The sequence below is a fragment of the Anabrus simplex genome, chromosome 8, assembly GCF_040414725.1.
Source record: "Anabrus simplex isolate iqAnaSimp1 chromosome 8, ASM4041472v1, whole genome shotgun sequence".
Taxonomy (NCBI): domain Eukaryota; kingdom Metazoa; phylum Arthropoda; class Insecta; order Orthoptera; family Tettigoniidae; genus Anabrus; species Anabrus simplex.
The window spans coordinates 39,075,695-39,101,643 of NC_090272.1; the positions used below are offsets into that span (position 1 = coordinate 39,075,695).

The 25,949-nt window shown below is 39.4% G+C and overlaps 1 protein-coding gene across 1 annotated transcript in view; it reads right to left on the minus strand.

Annotated features, from left to right (window-relative positions):
- The window catches only part of Cul4 (cullin 4), a 111,431-nt gene that overhangs the window by 77,624 nt on the left and 7,858 nt on the right, over positions 1 to 25,949 (minus strand). The window contains exon 2 of the mRNA XM_067152114.2: positions 4,029 to 4,202. Within this exon, the coding sequence (XP_067008215.1) occupies positions 4,029 to 4,202 (174 nt within the window). The remainder of the gene's footprint in view (positions 1 to 4,028; positions 4,203 to 25,949) is intronic.

Sequence of the window (25,949 nt, forward strand, 5' to 3'; positions counted from 1 at the left end):
ATACTGTGATGTGACATACACTAAACACAGAAATGTATTTTCTTAATTCTCATTTTTCGATTTCTAGTTCTGTCCCATCTTGTTTTAAACGCACTCCACTTTGCAGTCTACTACTGATTTACCCTGACATAGTATACAGGACCCACTGTGAGTAGCGGTGGTAGAATGCATCAACTGTAGTCCCTGCTTGTCACAAGAGGCGATTACGAACTGATCTTTCCGCTTTCCTGTCCGACCTCTCAAGGTCTCTTCAGACCTTGGTAACATTAGGTTTGTGAGGCCTAGGGAGACTCTCCATTTTTTCTCTGATTAGTGCACATCCTCTAAAAAACAAAGACCACCACCAGATGGAACCTTTTGATAAAAAACTGTCCTCTTCCACATTGTGTTTGTGAACTGACCAAGAAACACATTATATGTACATTATGGACTGTTATGCCTTTCAACATTCAGTCTGCAAGCCTCTGTGAATTTACAAAATGCTCTTGATCCTCTATTTGAAACTAGCTCACTGCATTAGCTTAGTTGCAACTTGATTCACTCTCACTTACTATACTATCATCCTGGAAGAATACACATCCTAAATACTTGAAAGGATGTGCCTGTTCCAGCTTTGCATTTCCAACCTGACATTCAATTCTCTTAAGTTTTTACCACTAACTTCACTTTAGTCTTGGAAGGCTAGTTTTCACATCATACTCATTGCACCTATTTTAAAGTTCCAAGATATCGTACTGCAGGCTTTCAATACAATGTGCCATTAAAACCAAGTCGTCAGCACAGACCAAACTGCTTAGTACATTTCCACCTAACTGAATCCCTCTTTGCCACTTTATACCTTTCAGTAGATGATCCATGTTAATTATTAACAACAAAGGTGAAAGATTAATTAATGTTATAACCAAGCAAGTTGGCCATGCAGTTAGGGTCGTACAGGTGAGAGCTTGCAATCGGGAGACAGTGGATTTGAATCCTACCGTCGGCAGCCCTGAAGGTGATTTTACATGGTTTCCCATTTTCACACCAGGCAAGAGCTGGGGCTGTACCTTAATTAACCTTTACCACTCGTCTGTCGGGTGAGGCCCGACATTACGATATTCCCGTTCCGGACGCATGGAATTTTATCGCCCACCACTCGTCTGCCGACTCTTAGCCGACAAAATACACGATGATATACTCTACTGCCAATTTTTGGTTCCGCGTGGAACTTTGTAGAATCCAGATACTATTCGACAGTCAGTCAAAAATCCATTATTTAGATGGCAGTGTAGCCGTCAGCTGTCAAATTACGCACATGAAAGCTCGAGCGATAATAAACAAATATGGCTGCCATGTGCTCTTCTAGTCATATGTATGTTGCATATGTCAGGCAACACACAAAACCTCAGTATTTTCGCACCTCTGCTCCTAATGAATATATCTAATAGCATTTCACGATGCCTAAAAGTGAACTGACAATGGTCGGTTTGTGTACCGTAACCCAACATGTACCTGATGCTGACAGCTGGCACAATTATAAATCAAAAGATTCGGATTTCAAGAAATTGCTGTTTACAGTGGTTTCAGCCTACAAACTACCGCGAGGTATGAAAACAGAGACTGAATATCGTTTTTCAATTGCTTTTTTAGCGATAATTTGTACACTAAATTATTAACGAAACCAATCGGTATGCGATAACGGTAATATTAATAATAATAATAAAAATGCAAAATAATTCGTCTTAAATTCCACATATTGCTTTTATTTGCTCCAGTATAGCTTGCTGTAAACGTGTATAGCCTAACTACATCATTTAAAACCAACTGCTATCTCCAAAATCGTAAAAGATTAATACAGGTCATATAAGACAAAAATGTACATTTAAAATACGAGTAGTAGAGGCAACGCAGAGAACTTTAATTCGAGGGGTAAGGGTTAAGGTCATGGCTGCTACCTTCCCAATCCTAGTCCTTTCCCACCCTTCCACCGCTGAAAACCTTTTATGTATTAGTGCGATGTTAAACAAGTAGGGGAAAACAATTCATGTTATTGGCTTTATGTCCCACTACCTACCTTTTTCGGTTTTCGGAGACGCCGAGGTGCTAGAATTTAGTTCTACATGCTAGTGAATCTACAGTTATGAGACTAACATATTTGATTGAGCACCTTCAAATACCACTGGACTGAGTCAGGATCAAACCTGCCAAGTTAGGGTCAGAAGGCCAGCGCCTCAACAGTTTGGAGTCACTCAGCCTGGTGAAGGTGGAAGTTACAGCCTTGTCTAATCCTTGTAAGTACCTTGAACCAAGAACTCATAAATGTGTTTGACAGCTTCTAATAACGTACCCTTAATCCCTAAGTGAAGCCAACATCTTTTCCTTCGGTATTCTGTCATATGCCCTCTCTAGATCAACAAAACATAAATATAACTGCCTATTCCCATACTGACAATTTGATCCTGACAGTCCCTCTGTGGTTTTCATTCAACTTACTCTCAAGCACTGATTGCACCTTCCCTTCCAAAATGCCAGTGAACACCTTACCTGGTATACTGATCAATGAAATACCTTCATAGTTGCTGTAATCCTCTTTTTAATAATATGAGTAAAACAATGAACTGGGCAAAAAATTTTAACGCCTCGATACTTGGTTTGTGAATCAGCCTTCATTCTGACACTCATTAAACTTATTACAGCCTGATGTGAAGTTTGTAAAAAACAAACAACACAGAGACCAGTTCAGTCCCAAGATAGTTACATAGTTTAATAGATGATCAAATCAAATCCTATTATTCTCAAACCAGAAGGGACAGCCTTCTCTTATTCAGTAGGAAATGAGAGAGTATGATCCCAGCCACCATAGGTATCTGCTCAGTCTTTGACCAAAAACCTCCACTTCAGATTAATCAGTCCGCTGTATGCCAAGATATAGTATTCCACAGTTTACTTTGTCTATTTTCAAGTTCAGTTCTCAACTAAGAGACTAGTAGCATCCCAACAGTTCCGCCATGCGTCACTAAAGTTGCAAAGCAGGGAAACTAGGTACGACGTATTTTCTCACTGAACCAGACAAATTTCAGAATGTCAAACCATTAAAATGTACACACCATCAGATCTACAAGTTATACCTTCACATTGTTTACCACAAGAACTGACTGAATAAGTAATTACATTAGTATAGCTCATAACTCAGTCACTTTCACACTGCCCAAGTGAATGATCAAAGAATATATTTCACCAGATATTCTTAGTACAGGATTTCTGACTGCCGCCTTTTCCATGAACATACCAGACTTCTTTGGACTGTATGAACTATTGAAGTATGACTATACTTTAGGTGCAGTGTTCTGTTTAATCATCAGTAACAGAAACAGGACAGGAAAGTTACTAGCTTCCGCTAGTACAACCAGTCTTTCACATAAGTGTGATGTGATGTGCTCTCAGTGGATTGCTTCATATTCACTTCCTAGGTACTCTGTCCGACTGGGAAGTTGGGTCAATATTTGGAACTGGATCTATTACACAGATGCACTTCATTATGCACTTTCAATTAAGCTATAACTAGACTGTATGAAAAGTCTAGAATAATCAATCACATAAATAATTGGTCCTCAAAATTAAGGCCATCACTTTCAATTACTTTAATCCAAGCTAGTTCACTGCAGATTAGATGACAGTTGTTGATTTCGTAAATACCTACAAATCCCTCAAAAATTTTCCAAATTCAAAGTCAGCAGCGATCAACCAGCAACCCTACTTTTGCTTGCAGAAATAATTTGCAAAAGCTAAATTCAAACGAGCACACCATTTCAGAATTATGAATGAATCATGCTTACAGAACAGTCTAACAAGCTAGGCAAAATAGATCCTTAGTGTAGCACTTGAAATCTTATCATTATTCAATACCTCAAGAACGAAGAGCAATGTAGAAATAACAAAGAGAAAAATGAAAATTCCAGCTAAGCAAGTAAACATTCAATGATGATTACATTCCAACTGATGTTCCAACAAAATTAGGCATACCATTTTCTATTTCAGGTTTTACTTACTAGTAAGGTTGGCATACAAGGTAGCAGCCATTTTGTGGCTGCACATATTCTGAACAGCCTGGTAAAGCTCTTCTCGACCATAACGAATTGATTTAGAAGTCTGGATGGCAATAACGGCTTCTTTCAATTTCTCCCACGTCTCCTCCTGGTAGTTATCTGGTAATTTAGGTTTTTCTGAAACGTTTAAAAAATTAAACACACACTGCAACACCCTAGATGCAACGTTACACTTACAGTACATTGCTGAGAACAGGGTGCATATATGACATGACAGGTACATACATCTCATTATATAGACTGTTATGCCATGCAGCATTCAGTCTTCAAGACTTTGTGAACAAATTAATTGCCTCTGCAATCTCCATTTGCAACTAACTCTGTGGCTTTGATTAGTTCCACACCTCTTATCAGTAAATTATTAAAAGGAGACATCATTGCTTGGTCTCCCTCCACTTCTCTTACCCTCCACAGCTGAGACCATTATTCCCCTAGGTAACCCATCCTCCTCCATTCAACTCACATGACCTCACCACCAAAGCCACTTTATGTGAAAAGTTTATTCCTTAGCCCTCATTTCCTCATCCTGGGTACCCTCCTAACATCACTAACATCTGTTTGTACCAGGAATCATTTTCACACCGTTCAGGGCTGTTATTTCCAACTTATGAGATATCTTGACTCCAACCAGCTTTCATTCCCATACAGCAGTCAGTCTGAAAACAAGCCAATGTGAAGATAGTTTCATCCGAGAACTAACTTCTTTCTTACACAATACCACTGATTAAAAATGTGAGCCTACTAGATTAGTTTTGCTGAACTCGATTCAATTTCACTCAGTACAATGCCATCATCCAGAGAGAATATACATTCCAAGTATGGTCTACTTAAAATGATCCACTTGTTCAGTTTGTATTCCTGACCTGACATTCAATTTTCTTAGGTTTCTTCCCCACTAACATTTTAGTTTTAGAAATGTTCATTTGACAGCATCAACTATTTCTTGTACAAAACTTTTTTACATCTGCAATAATCATAAACAAGTCAAGCATTGTGTTTTCGGTGAGGAGAAATTTGAAGATTAGGTCAGATATTAAACTCCTTGAAGATCATGTTAATAATAAAGCATAAACACTGGGCATGAGTAGTAACTCTCAATGTGAGAATACTATCAACATCATTGAATGGGACCAGAACTTAACGCCAGTGTTAATCTATCTGTGTCAGTGCGATGTAAAGCAAATTTTAAGAAAAGGATCAACTGTATGTGTGTCTTGGTGTGCAGTATAATCTTGTGAAGTCCAAGTGGAGTATTATGTCAGTTTGAGCACCTTCTTATTACTGCAAGTCTTATCCAACATTAATAATTTCTTGATGTGTCTATCCAGCCTTTCAGAGATCCATAATTAACAACCTTCTAAAATCACTATACTTAATAACAAGGTACTCAAACTGACATAACACACTGCTTGGACTTCACAAGATTATATACTGCACACCAAAACAATATTCCGCTTGATTTTTTAAAAACAATTTGCTTTACATCGCATCTATATAGATAGGTCTTATGGTGACGATGGGATAGGAAAGGGCTACACTAGAAGTGGTAAGGAAGAAGTCGTGGCCTAAATAGAGGTACAGCATGTGCTTGTGTGAAAATGGGAAACCACAGAAAACCATCTTCAGGGCTGCCGACAGTGGAGTTCAAACCCACTATTACCTGAATGCAAGCTCACAGCTGTAATAAAATTACTGAGATAGTTTTGGATCTCATCATTACGTACAACATTATTACAAGTGCATTTACACTACATTCATTAAAAAACAAGCTTGTAGCTTCACGTGACAGTTGATAACTTAATCATAATAGCTGTGGAACCTGCAGATATCCATGAAATCCAAACATTAGGGGCATACCTCAGTCCACTCGAAGTAGCCACAAGTTTGGCAGTTCAGGTGTCTTTATTTAAGAGAGCCAGGACTATGGGAAAATAGTCGCTAAGTATCACTGCATGGTAATAAGCACAACACTAAAGACACAAATGAATGTATGAGAGTTTGTAGGTTACCCTAAGTTGAGCAAGCAGAGATGCAGAAGGCTGATCAAACTCTTCAGTTTCTTTCATCCACTTCAGCTGGTCCTTAGTTTCTAAAGACTAAGCTAGCCACATAAGATAAAATCAATCACAACAGTGTTATTTCAATACCAATTGTCACTGTCAAAATGGAGATTATACACACATTATGCATGTACAAAGATGGAGATTATCCTCCATGTTCTTCCTGGCAGAGGGAGCAGTAGTGGTTAACTTTACAGATGGAGAGTTACCCAATTAGTATGGTACACCAGAGTCTTGTTCAACTATGGGAGACACTCATTCAACTGTGATAGGGAAGGTTCCTTGCAGTGACACTTTTCTGTACTACTAGTAAATCCTTTCCTTCTGGTAAATCAGACTGCCTTCTCCAGTACTGAAGGTTGGCCGCAATCACAGCAAAGTCAGTATGATATTCGGCTGTCATCAGTGTACTCGAATCTACTCCTGTCCAATTCTGTCAGTTTGTCAGCCAAGAGGGTTTCCTTCGACTGTGACCTCTACGTCCATCAATTTTAACCAGCATGATCAACTTAAATAGGTTTTCCTTTTCATTTCTCATAATATGCCTTTTCTTGATTGTACACAACATTCGTTCCCTCCTTATGCGTCCACCGTCCACTCACTAGAACAAATTGTGGATGCAGGACGAAGTGTGCAGACCTTTGAGAATCTGGAAGTGTTAGCTATTCAAAGAAAGGCTTGTATTGTTTGGACGTATCATTTATGGCGATAAGCAAATCTGATCTAATTCAAAATGTCTCTGGAAAAAAAAACCTCACAAGCACCTTGCTAGTTGACAGGCAAGCCTTGGCTATCACTGGAGTTGTCCCCTTCCTTCACCACTCCTTGCTGGACTATTCGTAGTGCTGTATACAAGTTTCATCACAGCTGACAAGGTGATTAAAAAATGCATCCCCCTTCATCTGCAAACCTTGCTAAGTGCCTTTCACTAACCGGCAGATGTTTCAACTTCTGTTCTTCAGTCAAAAGTCGAAAAACCCACCGGGAGCACAATTTACGGTAGCCTTTCTTCGTGGAGATTGCTTCACAGTTCCCATAACTTAATCCAACCAGAGAAGCAATTTCAGAAACTGTGAAATGACCGTCGCCTTCAATTCAGATCTCAAATTGCATTAATGTTCTCCTTTGTAATGCCTGTCCGTGGACAATGATCATGGCTGACCTCAATCCATTCATCATTAAGGATTTTTTTTGATTTGTTATGCCCAACTAAGGAGCGCGTGTGAACTTATTTAGCACAACATTTCTTCTTGTCTTCCCAAAATTTCTTCATCCTTTTGCTGAGTTTTTTATTTGTGTTCTTCTGTCCATCCTGTAGCTTGTATTTTAGGTTGATTAGCAAATATGTGTTTATGAGATTTCTGAATTTTTCTGTTTTGCACGATTTCTTCATTTATACCGATTTCCCAAAGATATTTGTTTATTTCTGTAAGCCAGTTGTTGTGATTTTTTAGAGATACTGCGAGATTTAGTATTTTCTTTGTTAACCTACTGTTATCCATCCTGATCAGGTGACCATAGAATTTTTTAATCTTCTTTTTCTAATGGTGTCTGTGATTTTTTCTGTTACTTGATAGATTTCCTGTGATTTCCTTTTCATCCAAATGCCATTTTCACATTTATGTCCTAGAATTTTCCTGAGAATTTTCCTCTCTTGTTTTTTGATGCTTTTAAATTGTGATCTGCCACCAAGTATCAGAGTTTCTGATGCATAAAGGGCTTCTGGTTTGACAACTGTGTTGTAGTGTCGTAATTTTGTGTTTTGGGATATAGATTTTTTGTTGTATCTACTCCAGATAATTTTGTATGCTTTTTGTAATTTTGTAATTCTTTCTTTCTTTGCTTGCTGATTTATCCTGTTTGGTTGTATAATTTTGCCTAGGTATTTGAATTTATCTACTTGGGAGATTTTCCCATATCTAGTGATAGAGGATGGTTGTTAATTCCTGATTTTGTACCTTCCATATACTTTGTCTTTTCGTATGAAATTTGCAGACCTGTTTTTGCTGCTATTTCATGAAGTTTTTCTACGGACTGGAGTACTTCCTGTCTGTTGTTGGTTGATGATGATGATGATGATGCTTGTTGTTTAAAGGGGCCTAACATCGAGGTCATCGGCCCCTAATGGTACGAAATGAAATAACAAAAAATTTAAATTCATCCACTGACCGAAATAAAATAAAAAATGTCATGAAGAATGAATGGATGGACATGAACCCTACAAAAAAACAAAAACAAACAAACAAAAACAGTGGATCAGACTCAAAAAGAAGGTAGTTAATTAGAGTATTACTGACCAAAGGACCATTTATAAAGCACAATGATGCTTGATGTCTGAAGGGGTGCCAAATTCATGTCTAAGGCCCCACAGAATGGTACATGTCGCGAGTAAAGTAGAACCATGGTATTTGTCATTTTGGGGTACTGATCAAAAGTAACGAAGACTCACGGTGGTCCACACAAGATGGTACTACTCACAAGTATTGCAATTCGTACAGGGAACGCAGACCTATGGTGTTTCTCACACAATGGCACCATTCATAGCCAACGCAAACCAGTAAGGTTCCTCACCAAGGTGTATTAGTCACGGGCGTCGGTATTCCCGTGGTGTTCCTCACATAGTGTGTACCAATCACAGGCAATGCTGACCCCCAGTGCCGCTCATATAGTGGTACAACTCACAGGCTACGCCCAGACTCGCGGTGTTGCCCACATGGATACAACGCACGGGTACTGGAATCCACCAGGCCAGGCTTTTTACTGCAACTAATCACAAACGTATTTCGTACTAATTTAGTGATACTACTCGCAAGTACATGCAACCCATGGAGTTCCCCGCATGATGGTATGAATCAAGAGTAGTTTCATGGTTCTAATTCAATCATCCCTTGGTCGTCCCTTGTCACCTCTTACGACAGGCAGGGGATACCGCGGGTGTATTCTACATGTGCGTCCCCCACCCGCAGGGGGTAGTGTGTTTGGTCCGCGAGAGGTATTTTATTTCCCTCAAGTCCGCCAGCAAGCCGGTTAGGACCCCCCTATCCGCCACCTGGGAGTATCACCTCTCCCCATGCTACGCCTGCGTAGCAGGTTCGTGGTCTGTTGTTGGAGAGGATTGCCAAGTCATCTGCAAAGGCGAGGCAATCAAGGTGAATTTTGTTTTTGAGAAGTCTACCAATAATGATCCCTTCAGTTTCATTTTTCAATTCTCAAACCACTTTTCCAGAACTAGACTGAAAAGTAGTGGTGATAATCCATCGCCTTGTCTGATCCCTCAAGAAGTAAGTATAAATAACCACCTAATCGATACTTTATTAATGCCTCAGGCAAAATTGAATAAAATTAAAACTTACAGGACATGTTTCGACCACTTAGTGGTCCTCTTCAGCTGTATAAATAAAGAACTGAAAAGAAAAACATTGACAATAAGCACAAATAAAAGTTCTTTGGAGACTCCTTTGATAAAAATGGAGGTCATCAGAATAGGTCATCTTGCCTCTCGTTCTTGTTTGGAAAAGATGTTGTAATTTCAAATGGTTCTGAAATTTAAAATTTAACTTTTGCTTTTGTGCCTGTTCGAGTTTGCTTGATCCATTCCCTTGTTTTTCTATCGACTTGAAATTCCTTGAGTATGTTGAACAGAGTCTGCTGGTCTATTGAATCATGAGCTTTTTGAAGTCAACAAAGGTAACTGTTTGTTTTTTTATATTATTATTATTATTTTCCTATTATGAAAAATATCAGAAACTGTGTTATGCAGACCTACGCAGGAAATTGATTATGGATTTAATACAAAAGTTCAGAACATTTTCCCTTTCCCTACAACTGCTTTTACTTAATTCTTTTTTTTTAAATCACACAATTTATGATTTACAGGCCAAAGCCTGCACTTATCAACCTTTTAAGTGCTGAGTTACCAGTTGACTTTTTGGTACCTCAGTGCTGAGTTCTTTTCTTCCTATGCAAAAATTTTTGTAGATGCCTCAATTTTTTACTTATCAGCGGGGTGATTAGCTTAAAATGTTTACAAATGTTGGTTCTTTATAAATCGAAATGCAAACGGAAAATCCTATTCTTATGTTCAATATCGTTTTGAGAGAAACAACATTACACTTTTGGTGCCCATGAGTACATCGCATGTATACACAGTAATGAGCCCAAAATAAAATGGTTTCTTAAAATCTGTAGGCAACTAATACATGTAATGCCATACAAGTCCATAAGTTTATATTTTACAATAATTTCTAAACCTGGAATGTGATAAGAGTTTATGTTTTCCACCGGTTGTTTGTTATACCAATATGTTCAACCAGCTGCACCAACTCCACTGGCACAAAAGTTTTAGAAAAATCAGTGATTTCGGGGTTGTCATCAAACACTACTTGGCTAACAGAGTCTGTCACAGTTACTTGAAAGTATGGTGCAGAAAAGTCATTTGTCCACCACGAAAATGGTGATGAAATAGCTTTTAAACTCACTTTATTTAGAAGGAGGCTCTGTTTCTTTCTCACTTAAAATATTTTCAGCACTCTCTCTATCACTCTCACTTTCAAAATCGCTTAACAATTCATTAAAATTATCAACTTCATCCTCACTTTCCGCTGTGGTTAATAACTGAAAGATTTCTTGATCCGAAATAACATCACTGCAAGAGCAACTGTAGCTTGTTGTTCCACCATGTTTTTTTACATCATAGATGAATTCCGCAGACGTCTAGAAAAAGCTCTGTAAGTTACTTCCCTAAGCTATAAGCCGTGATCAATTAGTTCTACATAATGTCCAACAGACGGCAGAACATGCCCGAGATCGAATCGGCACTCGAGAGTGAACTGGGAAACTCAAAGAAAAGTTCTCGTGCACCGCCTATAGACGGGCGTAGCACTCATCGGGTTAAAACATGAATAATAACAAAGGACACGTGTACAACCACTAACACACAAACACAGTACCACAGATTCATGGCACTTTTGACTACATGTGACTATGGAATGATTCGTTCTCGATTCTTCCACCAAGGGCTCTGCTGCTGTAACAGATAAGTACCAACTGCATTATGCACGCCAACTATCCACTATCGGTAGTGCAAAGTCTCTTGTTCATTGATGGTCCTGTGCAGAGAAAAATATAATATATATTCTCTTTGGTCTCGCGGTTATTTATTTTCAAGAAGATCATGGCGTGGCTTTAAGCTTGTTCAGTGATGTCATGTCATATGTATGAAAAAAAAAAACAAACAAAAAAACGGAAAATGAGACTTTTTCGGGGAACTAAAACTTAGGCGCCAGTAGCAAAAAGATGGTCGCCACGGATCTCTGCACCCCTGGGCTAGATCAAGTTTCTTACTTTAATTTCACGGTTTCAAGTCTCATACGTGCTTTTGTTAATACAGTACCTAGTCTAGCCATAAATACTGTCAGAAACTCTTGACTTGGATTGTAGAAGTGGTTTTCCAGTTAGCAAGCAACCCGTGCACTGAAGATGCGTCTTGACCAGTGTGTTCCCCTAAGCATGGGGTGGGATGAATATAAAAAAGGGAACTGCCATGCACAAAGTTGGAAAGTCACCAACTGAGATTTTCCAAGCCCTGAAACAGCTGAAAATCAGCACGAAGTCTGTCTGACTTACAATCCAGTGGTTTACTAAGACAGGCAGTGTACAAGATTGCACAAGGGTTGGCTGTCCCCACAGTGTGAGAACAGTCTCAGGTGAAATCCCATCCAGAAGCAGATGATAAAGGCACAGGAACTCAACATTTTATTGCAATCAATATCCAGAGACTTTCTGAAGACCTTGAGATTAGACCTTATTGGCAGAGCACTGGAATTTCCCGACACTGCAGCTGAAGCATCAGAGAAAACTGAAATCATGGCAGCTCCAGCTGTGGCAAGCCAATTCCCTTCACCACTGAAGGGACCTTTAACTGCCAGAACAATAGGGTATATGTAACAAGTTAGTGGGAAGTTCATGAGAGAGTTTCTAAGTTCCAGAGAAGTCGCCACCCCTCCTCAGTTGTGGTTTAGGAGGAAGGTGAGCTATGAGAGCCTCACCAGGCTTCAAAGAGTAAAAACAAGTGCTAGACTGCATATGGAAACAGTTCTGCACCTTCTCGTGAAGGACTAGATTAACAGCATGTTTCAGTAATGAGCCCTGGACCTTTCAGCAAAATTCTGCGCCAGCTTATAAAGCAAGGACAACTCAACAGTGGTTGCAGGCCAATGTACCAGACTTCATCTATACTGTCGAGTGGCCTTCTGGTAGTACCAATCTTACCTCCTAGACCTCAAACTGTAGTCAGTGCTAGGGGGAATGGTTTGCAAGAAAACACCCTTTGCTTGAAAGTTTGAAGCCTTCTTTGGTGGCAGCAGTGGTAGATTTCCTGACTGATACCATTTGTTCTGCGATAGACAACTGACCAAAAAGACTCCAAACCTGTGCGCATGCTGACAGTGGATATTTTGAAGACTGATTGGTGCAAACTGTGAATAATGTATGTGTCTATAATATATTAAAAGGAAATTTGAAATCTCAAACTATAATTCACATATTCACAAAATAGTTCATGAAAGTATTTATGGCTAGACTAGGTATGAAAGTGACTGAGGTACAAGCAATATCCCTGTGAAGGATGGTGTGAAAGTGCTGCTCATAGGGTTGGTTGGTTGGTGTGAGCCTTTCAGCAGGCTTGGCAGACTGATACAGAACAGCACCTTCTGGCTCAGAGAGGAACGCAACAGGGAAACAGCCTTGCCCCTTATTATCCTAGTATAAATCCTCAGCAACACCTAGGATATCTATGGCAGCTAATGGTGGAACTGTTGAGGATTCAACCAACCTTTGGACTGAGAACATAACATACATCAGTCTTCAAAAAAACACCATGCATGTTGTTTTGATACGAGTGATAAGAATGTAACTGAAGATGGAATGCATCTTGTCCAAGAAAATTACAAAGTATCTGCTGAAAAACCAAATTTTCTGATGAGTTCATTATATAATATTTCCTAACTCACTGCTAAGAAAACATTTGACTTCTGGGCAAATATGGTAACACGAAATCATCATAATCATAGGCATTCACTCGCTAGCGAACATAGAAATTTCATCCGAATGCATCAAGGTTATGGGTTCTCAGACGTCAAAATAAAACAATTTGGAATCACATGCTTTGCTGCAATGCTGGAACATCAGAACTGCCAAAGTTTCTAACTGCTGTAGAACCTGGTGGTAATTTCTTCACTGATTTTTTTCAATTTTCCCTGCAATCTCTTATCAGATTCGTGCATTCATCTTTGTTGTTCAGAATGTTGTGGGCTCAACTAAAAAACATAGAGGGATTAAAAATACAATCATAAATATAAATTTTAACATTGTAAAATTCTAATTGTTCTATTAAAGGGGAGGCACTATTTTGTAGATTTAAATTCGATCAGGTTGCCATCGACTAAATCAATACCTAAATAAGGAACAGCTGATAAAAGATTTGTAATTACAGTTGCTCCTCAAAAGGATATGAGTTGTATGATTGATTCACCCATATAATATGAAAGATAATCATAAGGGGAGTTATAAACTAGGATTAGATACCCTATTATTCCAATTGTAAATGTTGTTACTTGAGTAGTAATAGTTATGTTCTTGAAACTCAAAGAATTTGGCGGTGTTTTAGTCTTTTCAGAGGAATTTGTCCTGTAATCTTCCCCGTCGTGGTGGTGGTTTGTCTGTCGATCTTGAGTTAGAGCACATGTCAAAAAAACTAAAACTAAATAGGTTCCATACTGAAAATAAAAAGGCAACATGCTAATATTTTAAATAACAGTAGTCTAAGGGTGTGGGGTGTATCACACCAGAGTTTTGTTATGTGTTCTGCATATCTGCATCATGCAAAAAATGTACACGGGACCCTCAGAGTGATCTTAACTTGCCTATTTCCTTGGTGAGATTAAGAGAGTGGTGGTGTTAGTGATTAAGAGGAAGTACAACTGAACGACCATCTTCCCTCAACAATAATCAGAAGGAAAAGAGAAGAGGTCCAACACTTCCAAAAATTAAAATATTGGCTAAAGAAAGGCAAGGGGCATGAAGGGCGAGGAAATTAAAGGCTAATGTAAAACAAAATATAAAGGTTTCTGTCTATTCAATACTATATATTGTAATTATTTATTGTTTTACATTATATTGCTTTTCAATACGGAATAATATGAAATTTATTACCTATGAAATGAAAGACTCCCTAGGACTTGCAAACCTAACACTGTCTGGGTTGGAAGAGAATAAGAGTTGATCAAGTGAAGTCAGACAGGAAAGATGACGACGATGCATTTATTAGTTTGTGGTCCTTCTGTTCAACAAGATGGAATAATTTGTAGCCTGCATGCCAAGTCTGATGCTAAGGACAGGGTCTCTTCATTCAACCAAATTCATTCATTCATATCCTAAAGGCAAGGCCTTGTCGCTGCAACCACAGTTGTCTCTCCTCTGCTCAGCGTTTCAGGTCAACATATTTTTTCAAATTCAGCCTGTCCATCATGAAATCCAGATACTTCTTCCTCGGCCTTCCTCTTCCCTTCTTACCCAGAACTTTTCCTTCCAGCATAGTCATGAGGAATGTGTTATGTCGAAGTATGTGGCCAAGGAATTTGGTTTTCCTCTTTTCTACAGTGTTACATTTTTTCTTTTTTTGGTTTTTGTTTAGCAAACCAAACTGTATCATCTCACTGATTCAATAAACACAGCACTGCAAAAGAAAACTCTGCGCTTTCAAGATACTGTGGCTATAATATTCACAGTAACAATTACTTTGAAAGATTTTAGAAAAGATTACACTTCTGATGAACTCAGGTCAGGAAGAAGCTGTAGTGAAAAGCAAACAAGCTAGGAATTCCAGAACCTGTTCTTTCTGAGAAAAAATTAAGAGCATACAAACTAAGATACTGACCGATCCCAAGCGTTTCTGTCACTACAACTAAAACCAAACCCCCAAAGCGCAACAGCCCCGAAGGGCCTTGGGCTACCAAGCGACTGCTGCTTAGCCCGAAGGCCTGCAGATTATGAGGTGTCGTGTGGTCAGCACAACAAATCCCCTTGGCCGTTATTCCTGACTTTCTTGACTGGGGCCGCCATCTCACCGTCAGATAGCTCCTCAATTGTAATCACGTAGGCTGAGTGGACCTTAACCCAGTCCTCATATCCAGGTAAAAATCCCTGACCTGGCCGGAAATCAAACCCGGAGTCTCCGAGTAAGAGGCAGGCACGCTACCCCTACACCGCGGGGCCGGCGTCACTACAACTATTGACATAAAATCAGAATTTGATGCTAAAGCTTTCTAGAGGCATTACTGAGGTTACCGTAATAGAAGCAATACAACTAAAATTGCATAATATGTTGTTAGATACACAAAGCAATAGGTATATTCAATTTTTTTTTTTTTTTTTTTTTTTGTGTTATGAGCTATTTACAGGGCAAATGATTTTTTCAAACTATTTTACCAAAACCAATAAGATCATTACTATGTCTTACAACACAATGAATGATCATCAATATCTCTGTAATGGACCAAATTTGACCATATTGCTGATGAGTTCAGTGGTCATAATGAAATCACAGGGAGATGATTGTAGTGAAGAGGAAGCAATAGTAGTGATTATTATTTGAAGAGTAAGTACAACTGGGCAACCATCCTATCTTAACACTAACCCGAGGGAAAAATGGAAGAGATCCGACCCTTTGAAAAATGAAGGTATCAGCAAAAGAAAGGGAAAGGTGGCAAACTGAAAAATTCCCTGGCCTCACAAAAACCTAAATTGTTGGAGTTTAAAATGAACAAGAATTGACCAAAGGAAATTGGTTAGGAAAGATGAAAGCAAGTAATCTGGCAAACGTAAGTGAAACCAACGCCAGGCTCAGCCAGGAACCCCATGGTTGCTAATCCATGCTCCCAAGATTTGGTTAGGAAAGATGAAAGCAAGTAATCTGGCAAACGTAAGTGAAACCAACGCCAGGCTCAGCCAGGAACCCCATGGTTGCTAATCCATGCTCCCAAGATGAGAATCCCTGGGTTTCTCCTTTGAGTCACCATTTACAACACGACAAGGAATACCGTGCCAGAGGATGTTAATGCAGAAACTACAGGTTAATAAACATAATTCAGACTAATACTATTGGCCATCAATTCCTTTTTAAATATAAAACTGAAAAAATTTACTCCTGTTCTGTCTTCATGTCTGTGTCTGTTAGGTCATCAGCCCAGAGGCTGGTTGGATCCTCAAATAACACCACCAAAGGTTATGCGGTTATGAGGAAACCCCCAAAACCAATGGCAGCACTAAAATGAGGCGTACTAGGCAAGATGAGGAGTGAGGTAGTTTGCCATTGCTTTCCTCACTGGGTCAGAAAGTACTATTGCAGCACAACTGACCCTATGAGCAGCACCTTTCATAACACTCAGATGCACTAGTCATGCTCTGAATGTCATTACTCAGCACTACCCATACCCCAGCAACTTCCATATTGTCAGAGCCATGGATGTTGACTGGGACTTCGGTGGAAGCTACACTTTACTCTGGCCTGTGCCAAGAGATGGATGCAAAATTACTGTATCCATCAAGAAATGACAGCAGGCAGTCTGTCTTCATACAGGAATATATTTTTTGTTAAATAAATTAACTATGGTGGCAGTGGTTATTGACTTAAGGGGAATTGAAAATAATCTTCCCCTCAACTCTAATTAGAGGAAAAAGGTAGCTACTTCTGAGGATCAGTGGTAAAAATGTCGGCCTCCAAATCCCAGCAAATAATGTCGGACTTTCGAAGAGCACAAAAAAATATTAGGAGGAAAAGGACCGACCAAAGAATGAAGGTACAAGCAAAATGAAGATCCTAGCCCTTGTAAACACTGTCAGGATCAGAAGAGAATAGAAGTTAACCAAGGAACATTGTATAGGAAAGACAAAAATGGGATTAGCACTTCAGAAGGACTCCTGAACTAGCTCCATGAGAGAGCTGCGATGGGAACAGACAACGATGCTCTGTTTTTCTTAGCAACTTACGGAGGTCACCCGATAATGCTACCAACTGCTGACATAGACACAGTTTGTGAGGTGAAAATGTGGATGGATCTGTGATATACTACTACTACTAATACTACTACTACTACTTTCTTCTGGCTCTCAGCATCAGGCCAATATTTTACCATAAATGTAAATTCTTCTTAGGCTGGGTTGGTGGGTCCCCAGCAGTCACAATGAATCCTTCTACATCTCCTAACGCTAGACTCATAACATCCAACTTCCTAACGTGTGTACTTTTAATAATGTTATTTGTTTTACGTCCCACTAACTACTCTTTTACGGTTTTCGGAGACGCCGAGGTGCCGGAATTTAGTCCCGCAGGAGTTCTTTTACATGCCAGTAAATCTACCGACACGAGGCTGACGTATTTGAGCACCTTCAAATACCACCGGACTGAGCCAGGATCGAACCTGCTAAGTTGGGGTCAGAAGGCCAGTGCCTTAACCGTCTAAGCCACTCAGCCTGGTGTGTGTACTTTTAGCTAAGGGGCTCTCTTGAAGTTTCACCAAAATAAGGAGTCTGGCACAAGTTAGTGAAAACAATGCCAGACTCAGCTAGACATCCCATTACGACTCCACTCTCCCAAGTTAACATTCTCTGGCTAGATTTACTATTTTAAATTTTTTCCTTCAGTTTTTCAGCCCCGAAAATGTCTGTGCTGCAACATGTACCTTAACTCCACAAAATACGATGATATTATACATCAAATGATAGAGTTAACTGTAATTTCTTTACCTTGCCATTGTCTTAAAGGATTTTGTGATAGAGAGTTTTTTTTTTTTGCCAGTGGCTTTACGTCGCACTGACACAGATAGGTCTTATGGCGACGATGGGATAGAATAGGCCTAGGAGTTGGAAGGAAGTGGCAGTGGCCTTAATTGCCTGGTGTGAAAATGGGAAACCATGGAAAACAATTTTCAGGACTGCCGACAGTGGGATTCGAATCCACTATCTCCCGGATGCAAGCTCACAGCAGTGCGCCCTTAACCGCACGGCCAACTCGCCCGGTCACGGAGATTTTCTTAGTCTATTTGCTACCTGCTTAATACCACACTAACTCAAACAGGTTTTCAGTGACATTGGGATAGGAGATAACAGAAATGGAAAAGTTAACAATCGTGACCTTCGTTAAAGCCCAGTGTAAAAATGGTAAAAACTACGGTAACTAATTTTAGGGGCTGCCAACAGTGAGGTTCAAACCCACCATTCTCAAAATGCAAGCTTATAGCTACACAACACATATTGCACAGCCAACTCTGCTCACTCACAGAGAAATTACATTCTGCTTTCATAGATTGTAGGAAAACCTTACAATTAACACACCGTAAAAGTCTGAATCTAAAACAAAATAATTTGTTGGGGCCACTTTTGAGGGTCTTAAAGTGAGGTCCTCCATTTTGGCACTGAAATGAATGAGTTCCAAACCAAGGTAGCAGCTCCCTAAATAACCTTCACAAAGTCTTTACTTCTTGCTAACTATCCTACATCAGTAAGCCTTGATGTGCCTCACTGATTAGTTTATGCTTAAACACAACATTCTAGGACAGAAATTAGAGGTCAATTGGAGAAAGGTCTGATGACAATATTAATTCCCCCTAAATTGAATCAAAATGTTAAGAAGGGCAAAACAGGGTGCTGTGGAAATTATAGAACTATACATCTCAGCAATATCCTTGTAAACATTCCCCATGACTTATCTTTGATACAGAGATAATAAGCTGCTGCTGCTGTTTGGGTCATCAGTCCATAGAGTGGATTGATGCAGCAATCCATAGCACCTTATCCTGGACTAACCTTTTTCATTCCTAATATATCCATGCTTTGATCTACCCTTACTGTTCTTACCATTTACACTTCTGCCCAAAACTAAATGAACAAGTCCTGAGTGTATCAAAAAGTTTCCTTCTCTTCTTCTGGTCAAATTTTGCCAAACAGTTTTCTTCTCACCAACCTCGATTCAGTATCTCTTCTTTTCAATCAATCATCAATGATTTGCATTTAGGGCTGTTGCCCAGGTGGAAGATTCCCTTCTGTCATTTAATCTGCCCATCTCACTTTCAGCATTCTTCTAACACAACACATTTCAAGCGCTTCAATTCTCTTTCTTCCTGCATTAGTTACTGTCCACGTTTCACTTCCATGAAAATGCTGCACTCCAGACAGAACTCTTCAAAAATATCTTTCTAATATGCATATGAAGTTTAATGTGACCAAGTTTCTGTACTTAACAAAGGCCTTACTTGCTTGAGTTAGTCTACCTTATTACGTTCTCTTTACTTCTGCCATCATTGGTTTTTCTACTACCCAAGACAGACACGATGAAATCCAAACTGAAGAGTGTTAAGCTAAGTTTTAGAGGGTTACTCTGTGTTCATGTAACAATAACAAGCTAGCTCTATAAATAATGCAGTCTATTTCATCATATACTTGAATACAAATAGCATAGCAAGGTAGTTAATTCAAATTCACATCACTTTGAACTTTGGGGGTAGTACCATCGCCAAGGCAACCATAGTTCAAATTAGAAGAAAACACATGCAGTATTTTTGAAATTATACTGCTAAGTCACATCCCTGTGGCAGTAATAGGCACAATTTGTTTCCTGTCTCATGAGGCAAAGAATAGGCTATTACTGGTTTGTTGTTCAACTGGTGGTTAATGTGATAACTTATTTTCTATTAAGGTTAGGTATTTTTTTTTTTTTTTTTTGCTATTTGCTTTACGCCGCACCGACACAGATAGGTCTTATGGCGACGATGGGATAGGAAAGGCCTAGGAATGGGAAGGTAGCAGCCGTGGCCTTAATTAAGGTACAGCCCCAGCATTTGCCTGGTGTGAAAATGGGAAACCATGGAAAACCATCTTCAGGACTGCCGACAGTGGGGTTCAAACCCCCTACCTCCCGGATGCAAGCTCACAGCTGCGCACTCCTAACCGCATGGCCAACTTGTACAGTAAGGTTAGGTAATAAAATGAGTTTACAGTTAATATACTACAGGAAAAGACTAGCTGGGTCTCAGTGATTAGTTTATGCTTCAACACAACATTCTCTGGCAGAAACCAGAGATGAAGTAGATAAAAGGAAGAAGGGATCTGATGATATTAATGCCATTTAAATATAAAAGTATATCTGAAGATTTTTTTTTTTTTTTTTTTTTTTGCGTGTGGCCTCTAGAGAGGCCTGGTGCAGTCATTTGAGTTGATGCCATATAGAATTAATTATTTTAACTATAATGGCCAACTAATTAGCTCCATATTGACTTCATCATAATCTTACATTCAATATATAACACTTTATTCCACCCTGACAATACTTAAGCATTTATGTTACTACCATCCGTGCATGTTTCGAGAGCTCCAAATGAGTGTCGTGATGAGGGATCAACATCTTTATCATAGGATGAAATGATGATGAAGACGACACATACACCCAGCCCCCTTGCCAGGAGAATGGTTAACATTCTTGACTCTCCCGGGAAAGCCTTGGAAAATGCTAGGACCTTCCCCATAAGTGACGTGCAAAATGCTAGGGTGTTCCCAACGAGCGACGCGCAGTTCTTGTGATGCTGGGAGAAATGTGAGTCCAATTACCGCTACTTGCTTTACGTCGCACCGACACAGATAGGTCTTATGGCAACGATGGGACAGAGAAGGGCTAGTAGTGGGAAGGAAGCGGCCATGGCCTTAATTAAGGTACAGCCCCAGCATTTGCCTGGTGTGAAAATGGGAAACCACGGAAAACCATCTTCAGGGCTGCCGACAGTGGGGTTCGAACCTACTATCTCCCGAATACTGGATACTGGCCGCACCTAAGCGACTGCAGCTATCAAGCTCGGTGGGACGACCAGCAACCAAACACATCAAGATAGTGACCATCAATGTAGTGACACCAACAGAGAAAGTGGAAGAAATTGTAGATTTTACGGTCGACAAAGATATAGCATTGCTGGGAATCAGTGAGACCAAATGGAAAGGAAAAGGTGAGAGGAAACTAAAGAAAGGTTACACCCTATACAACAGTGGAGGAAGAGAAGCCACAAATGGTGTAGGTCTCATAATTAGAAAAGACCCAAAGGAATACCTAGAATTGGTGGAAAACATAAATGACACGTTGATTCAGATCGAGACTTAAAACTGGTGTTACAGATATAATTCAAAGCTATGCTCCACAAACAAGAAATACAGATATGGACGGATCTAGAGGAATACCTTGAATATCTGGAATGCCATGTAGAGGACAAACAAGTTGTGCTTAGGAGACATGAATGCCCAAGTAGGTCAGGAAGAAAAGGAGATGAAGAGATTATAGGACTATTTGGATATGGGAAGAGAAACAAGGCTGGAGATATTTTGGTAGACTTTTGTAGAAGAAATGAGCTGATCATTAGTAACACATGGTTTTGAAAGAAAAACAGTCAGAAGATAACAAGATATAGCTGGGATAACAAAATCAAAACTCTGATTAATTACATTTTGGTCGCGAAAGGTAACAGGAAAATGTAGGTAGATGTAACAGCCCTCCCAAGTGAATCTTTTGAAGAAGATCACAGAGTTGTGATAGCTAAGTTAAAGATAGGAAAGATACAAAAGATGACAGATTAGGCAGAGAAAGCTAAGGGTGTGGAAACTGCAGGAGAAGGAAATAAATGAGTTCCAGACACACATTAAAACAAGTATACCTAAGGAAGACATTGGAAGAGTCGAAGAAGAATGGGCATGCATTAAAACAGTCATGATGGAATCTGCAGAAAGACCTGGAGTCATTATACCAATTTTCAAGAAAGGAGACAAGAAGCAATGTGAAAATTACAGACGAGTGACACTGATATCTCATACAGCTAAGATGCTTGAAAGAATCTTCGATAAACGAATAAGAGACAGAGTAGAGGGAAAATTGACAGAACACCAGTATGGATTCAGAAGAGGCAGGTCCATAATGGACCCAATAATTACATTGTGTCAAATGAAGGAAAAAGGTATTGGGAATATGGAAAGGAAATGGTAGTAACATATCTAGATATTGAAAAGGCATATGACAGTGTCCCAAGGAATTTGGTATGGAAAACATTGACAGAGGCACAGATTGGGAATGAAACAATTCAGATAGTAATAGCATTGTATCAAAATTGTGAAAGCTGTCTTAGAACCAAAGTGGGTCAAACTGAATGGTTCAGAATTGAGACAGGCTTAAGACAGGGAAGTGTATTGTCTCCCTTACTCTTCATCATCATGGATAGAATTCTACATAATGTCAAGGAGATGATGAAGGGCGAGCAAGTAAAGTCTATGCTCTTTGCTGATGACATTGTAGTTTTGGTAGATAATGAAGAGGAAGTACAGACAAGTTGATATATGGAATGAGGAGATAATAAATTTTGGAGTGAAGATTAGTACTGCAAAAAGGAAGACGAGAGGTAACAGAAAATCCAGGGGAGTGATAAAAATAGGTCATGAACCTCTTGAAGTACTGAAAAATTTTAATTATTTGGGCAACATGATGTCAGAAGATGGAAGATGGCACAGTACGCTGATGACACCATCATTTACAGAGCCATTCGCAATGAGAACGACGTAAATAAGTTACAGTCAGATCTCGATAACGTGGTTCTGTGGTGCAAAATAAATAGAATGTGTATAAATGTACAGAAATGTAAATATATCCGCTTTACTAGAGCAAGATCACAGTTACAACACGAAATTACACTGTGTGGTAAAAACCTGATGCCTTGTACCTCAATAAAATTGCTTGGCATTCACATCTGCAGCAATTTAAAATGGAATAAACATGTTGAGGAAATAAGGTGTAAAGCATACAGAGTCCTGGGATTCATCCGCAGATCTCTACTGGGAGCCAGGAAGAAAGCCGTTCAGACAGCCTATCTGTCATTAGTACGGCCAATACTGTTGTACGGGCTTCCTTCCTGGCACCCTACTACAGTGGAGAACATGACGAAACTAGAGAGAGTTCAACGCCGAGCAGAACGACTAATTACTCAACACGGTCATTTAAATACAGCCAGGTCACTGCCCTCCATAACATCCCTCTGTAAACAAATAGATATTACTTTCCTGAGAAAATCCCTCGCAGGTAACATTCATATAAACCCTTTCAACCGCTTACAGCTGAACTATCGTTCCGCTCAAAGAGGTCGAGGTGTGTCCCTTTTCCCTCCATTTGCAAGAACAGCATCATATCAAAGTGGCTTCTTTAGTCGTTCTGCTCGGTTGTGGAATGAACTCCCACCGCAGATAAAAGAACTACCTGCAGAAAATTTCTGTAAAGACGTAAAACGGATGTATATATAACGAAACCCTCTGTACAAAACATAATTTATCTACTGTGAGAATGTTCAGTATGAGTGGGAGGTTGGATGAAAGTTATGGGGTCCCGAGTGATTGAGACGGTAAATGTGTATGAGTGAGCCGGCCTAGCTAAAATATATGTGGGGTTTCTAGAGAGAGAGAGAGAGAGAGAGAGACTCTGTGTGTGTGTGTGTGTGTGTGTGTGTGTGTGTGTGTGTGTGTGTGTGTGTGTGTGTGTGTGTGTGTGTGTGTGTGTGTGTGTGTGTGTGTGTGTGTGTGTGTGTGTGTGTGTGTGTGTGTGTGTGTGTGTGTGTGTGTGTGTGTGTGTGTGTGTGTGTGTGTGTGTGTGTGTGTGTGTGTGTGTGTGTGTGTGTGTGTGTGTGTGTGTGTGTGTGTGTGTGTGTGTGTGTGTGTGTGTGTGTGTGTGTGTGTGTGTGTGTGTGTGTGTGTGTGTGTGTGTGTGTGTGTGTGTGTGTGTGTGTGTGTGTGTGTGTGTGTGTGTGTGTGTGTGTGTGTGTGTGTGTGTGTGTGTGTGTGTGTGTGTGTGTGTGTGTGTGTGTGTGTGTGTGTGTGTGTCGTCATGACTTGAATGTTGAACAGGTCTTGTGAGTATTACTGTATGTAAATATGCCTATGTAAATATTTTAACTGTATATAAGAACATCATGTAGAATGTAATTGTATATTTGTATATTATAATTTTAAGTGGTGATGGAGGCACTTTTGTGTATATGGGGCTATGCCCTTTCTCCATTCACCATCCCTAAATTGTAACTACAATTAGTGGAAAATAAATAATAATAATAATAATAATAATAATAATAATAGCAGTCTGCAAGTTTCTACCAGTGTATGAGACACATTGTATAGAACAAAGATGTGCCAATGAAGTGCAAGAAGGTTTTATACTCATCCTATTATACACCTATACTGACCTATGCTTCAGCAGCCTGGGCAATGACTAAGCGGAACCAAAGTAAGATACAAGCAGCTGAAATAAGGTTCTTGAGGAGCATACAGGGAAAGAAAAGACGAGATAGAATCCGAAATGAGGAATTAAGGAGAAGTGTGAGAGTGTGTAAACTTCAAGAAGAGACTGATATAGCAAAGCTAAAATAGTTTGGACACGTGATGAGAATGCCAGGAGAGAGAATACCAAAGAGAACCTTCATGGACACAGAAACCACAAAGAGGCCTACGGGACGGCCTAGAATGAGATGAAGGAGCTCTGTTGTGGACTGTATTGCAAATAGAGGAGTTGATAGCAAAATACTAGAAGAGGGGTGCTGGAAAGATCGAGTAAGGTTGAGGGCTTTGATACACTATCCTACCCAGAGAGAATTCGGGGAAGGGAATGAAGAAGAGAAGAAGGAAATAAAAATAATTCAAACAAATATACGTTATAATATTAACTGTTGTCAGCTCCTTTTACTCAAGTGACCACTCGGAAGCAAGCATGCAGCAAGGTCAATTTTGTTTTAGTTTGGACGACAATGTCAAGTGTGATAGTGCACGTGATAAGTTTTGTGTTCCAGCTACAACTAGCTCAATAAGAATAAGACAGTTCTGGCTCGCATGGCCGTCCGTATCAATAAGATCAAAATTCCGGGTTATATACAAGTAAAAAAAAATAACCATAACAGTGTAGATACATAGAAAGATTCAGCAGGAATAAAGGAAAGAAGAAGTTTCGAGAAAAAAGAGTGACAACAATTAATAACATATTATTAATATTATAACATATTTATTTGATCATATAAAAATCAGCCTGCATTGATAAGAATCAAGGGCTTTGAAAAAGCAGCAGCAATCCAGAAAGGAGTGGGGCAAGGTTGCAGTTCGTTCCTCCTCCTTTTCAATGTATATATAGAAATCAAGGAGGAATTTGGGAAGGGGATCACAATTCAAGGAGAGAAAATCAAAACCCTGAGATTTGCCAATGATATTCTTCTTTTATCTGAGACTGCAGAAGATCTGGAGAAATTGCTGAATGGTATGGACGGAGTCTTGGGTAAGGAGTACAAGATGAAAATAAATAAGTCCAAAACAAAAGTAATGGAGTGCAATCAAATGAAGTCAGATGATGCAGGAAATATTAGATTAGGAAATGTCTTAAAGTAGATGAATATTGTTACTTGGGTAGTAAAATAACTAGCGATGGCAGAAGTAAGGAGGACATAAAATGCAGACTAGCACAAGCGAGGAAGGCCTTTCTTAAGAAAATATATTTGCACACTTTGAACATTGATATAGGAATTAGAAAGGCATTTTTGAAGACTTTCATGTGGAGTGTGGCATTGTATGGAAGTGAAACATAACTAGCTCAGAAAGCGAGAGAAAAGAAGATTTTGAAATGTGGTGTTACAAAAGAATGCTGAAGGTGAGATGGATAGATTGAATCAAGAATGGAGAGATAATGAATCGAATTGGTGAG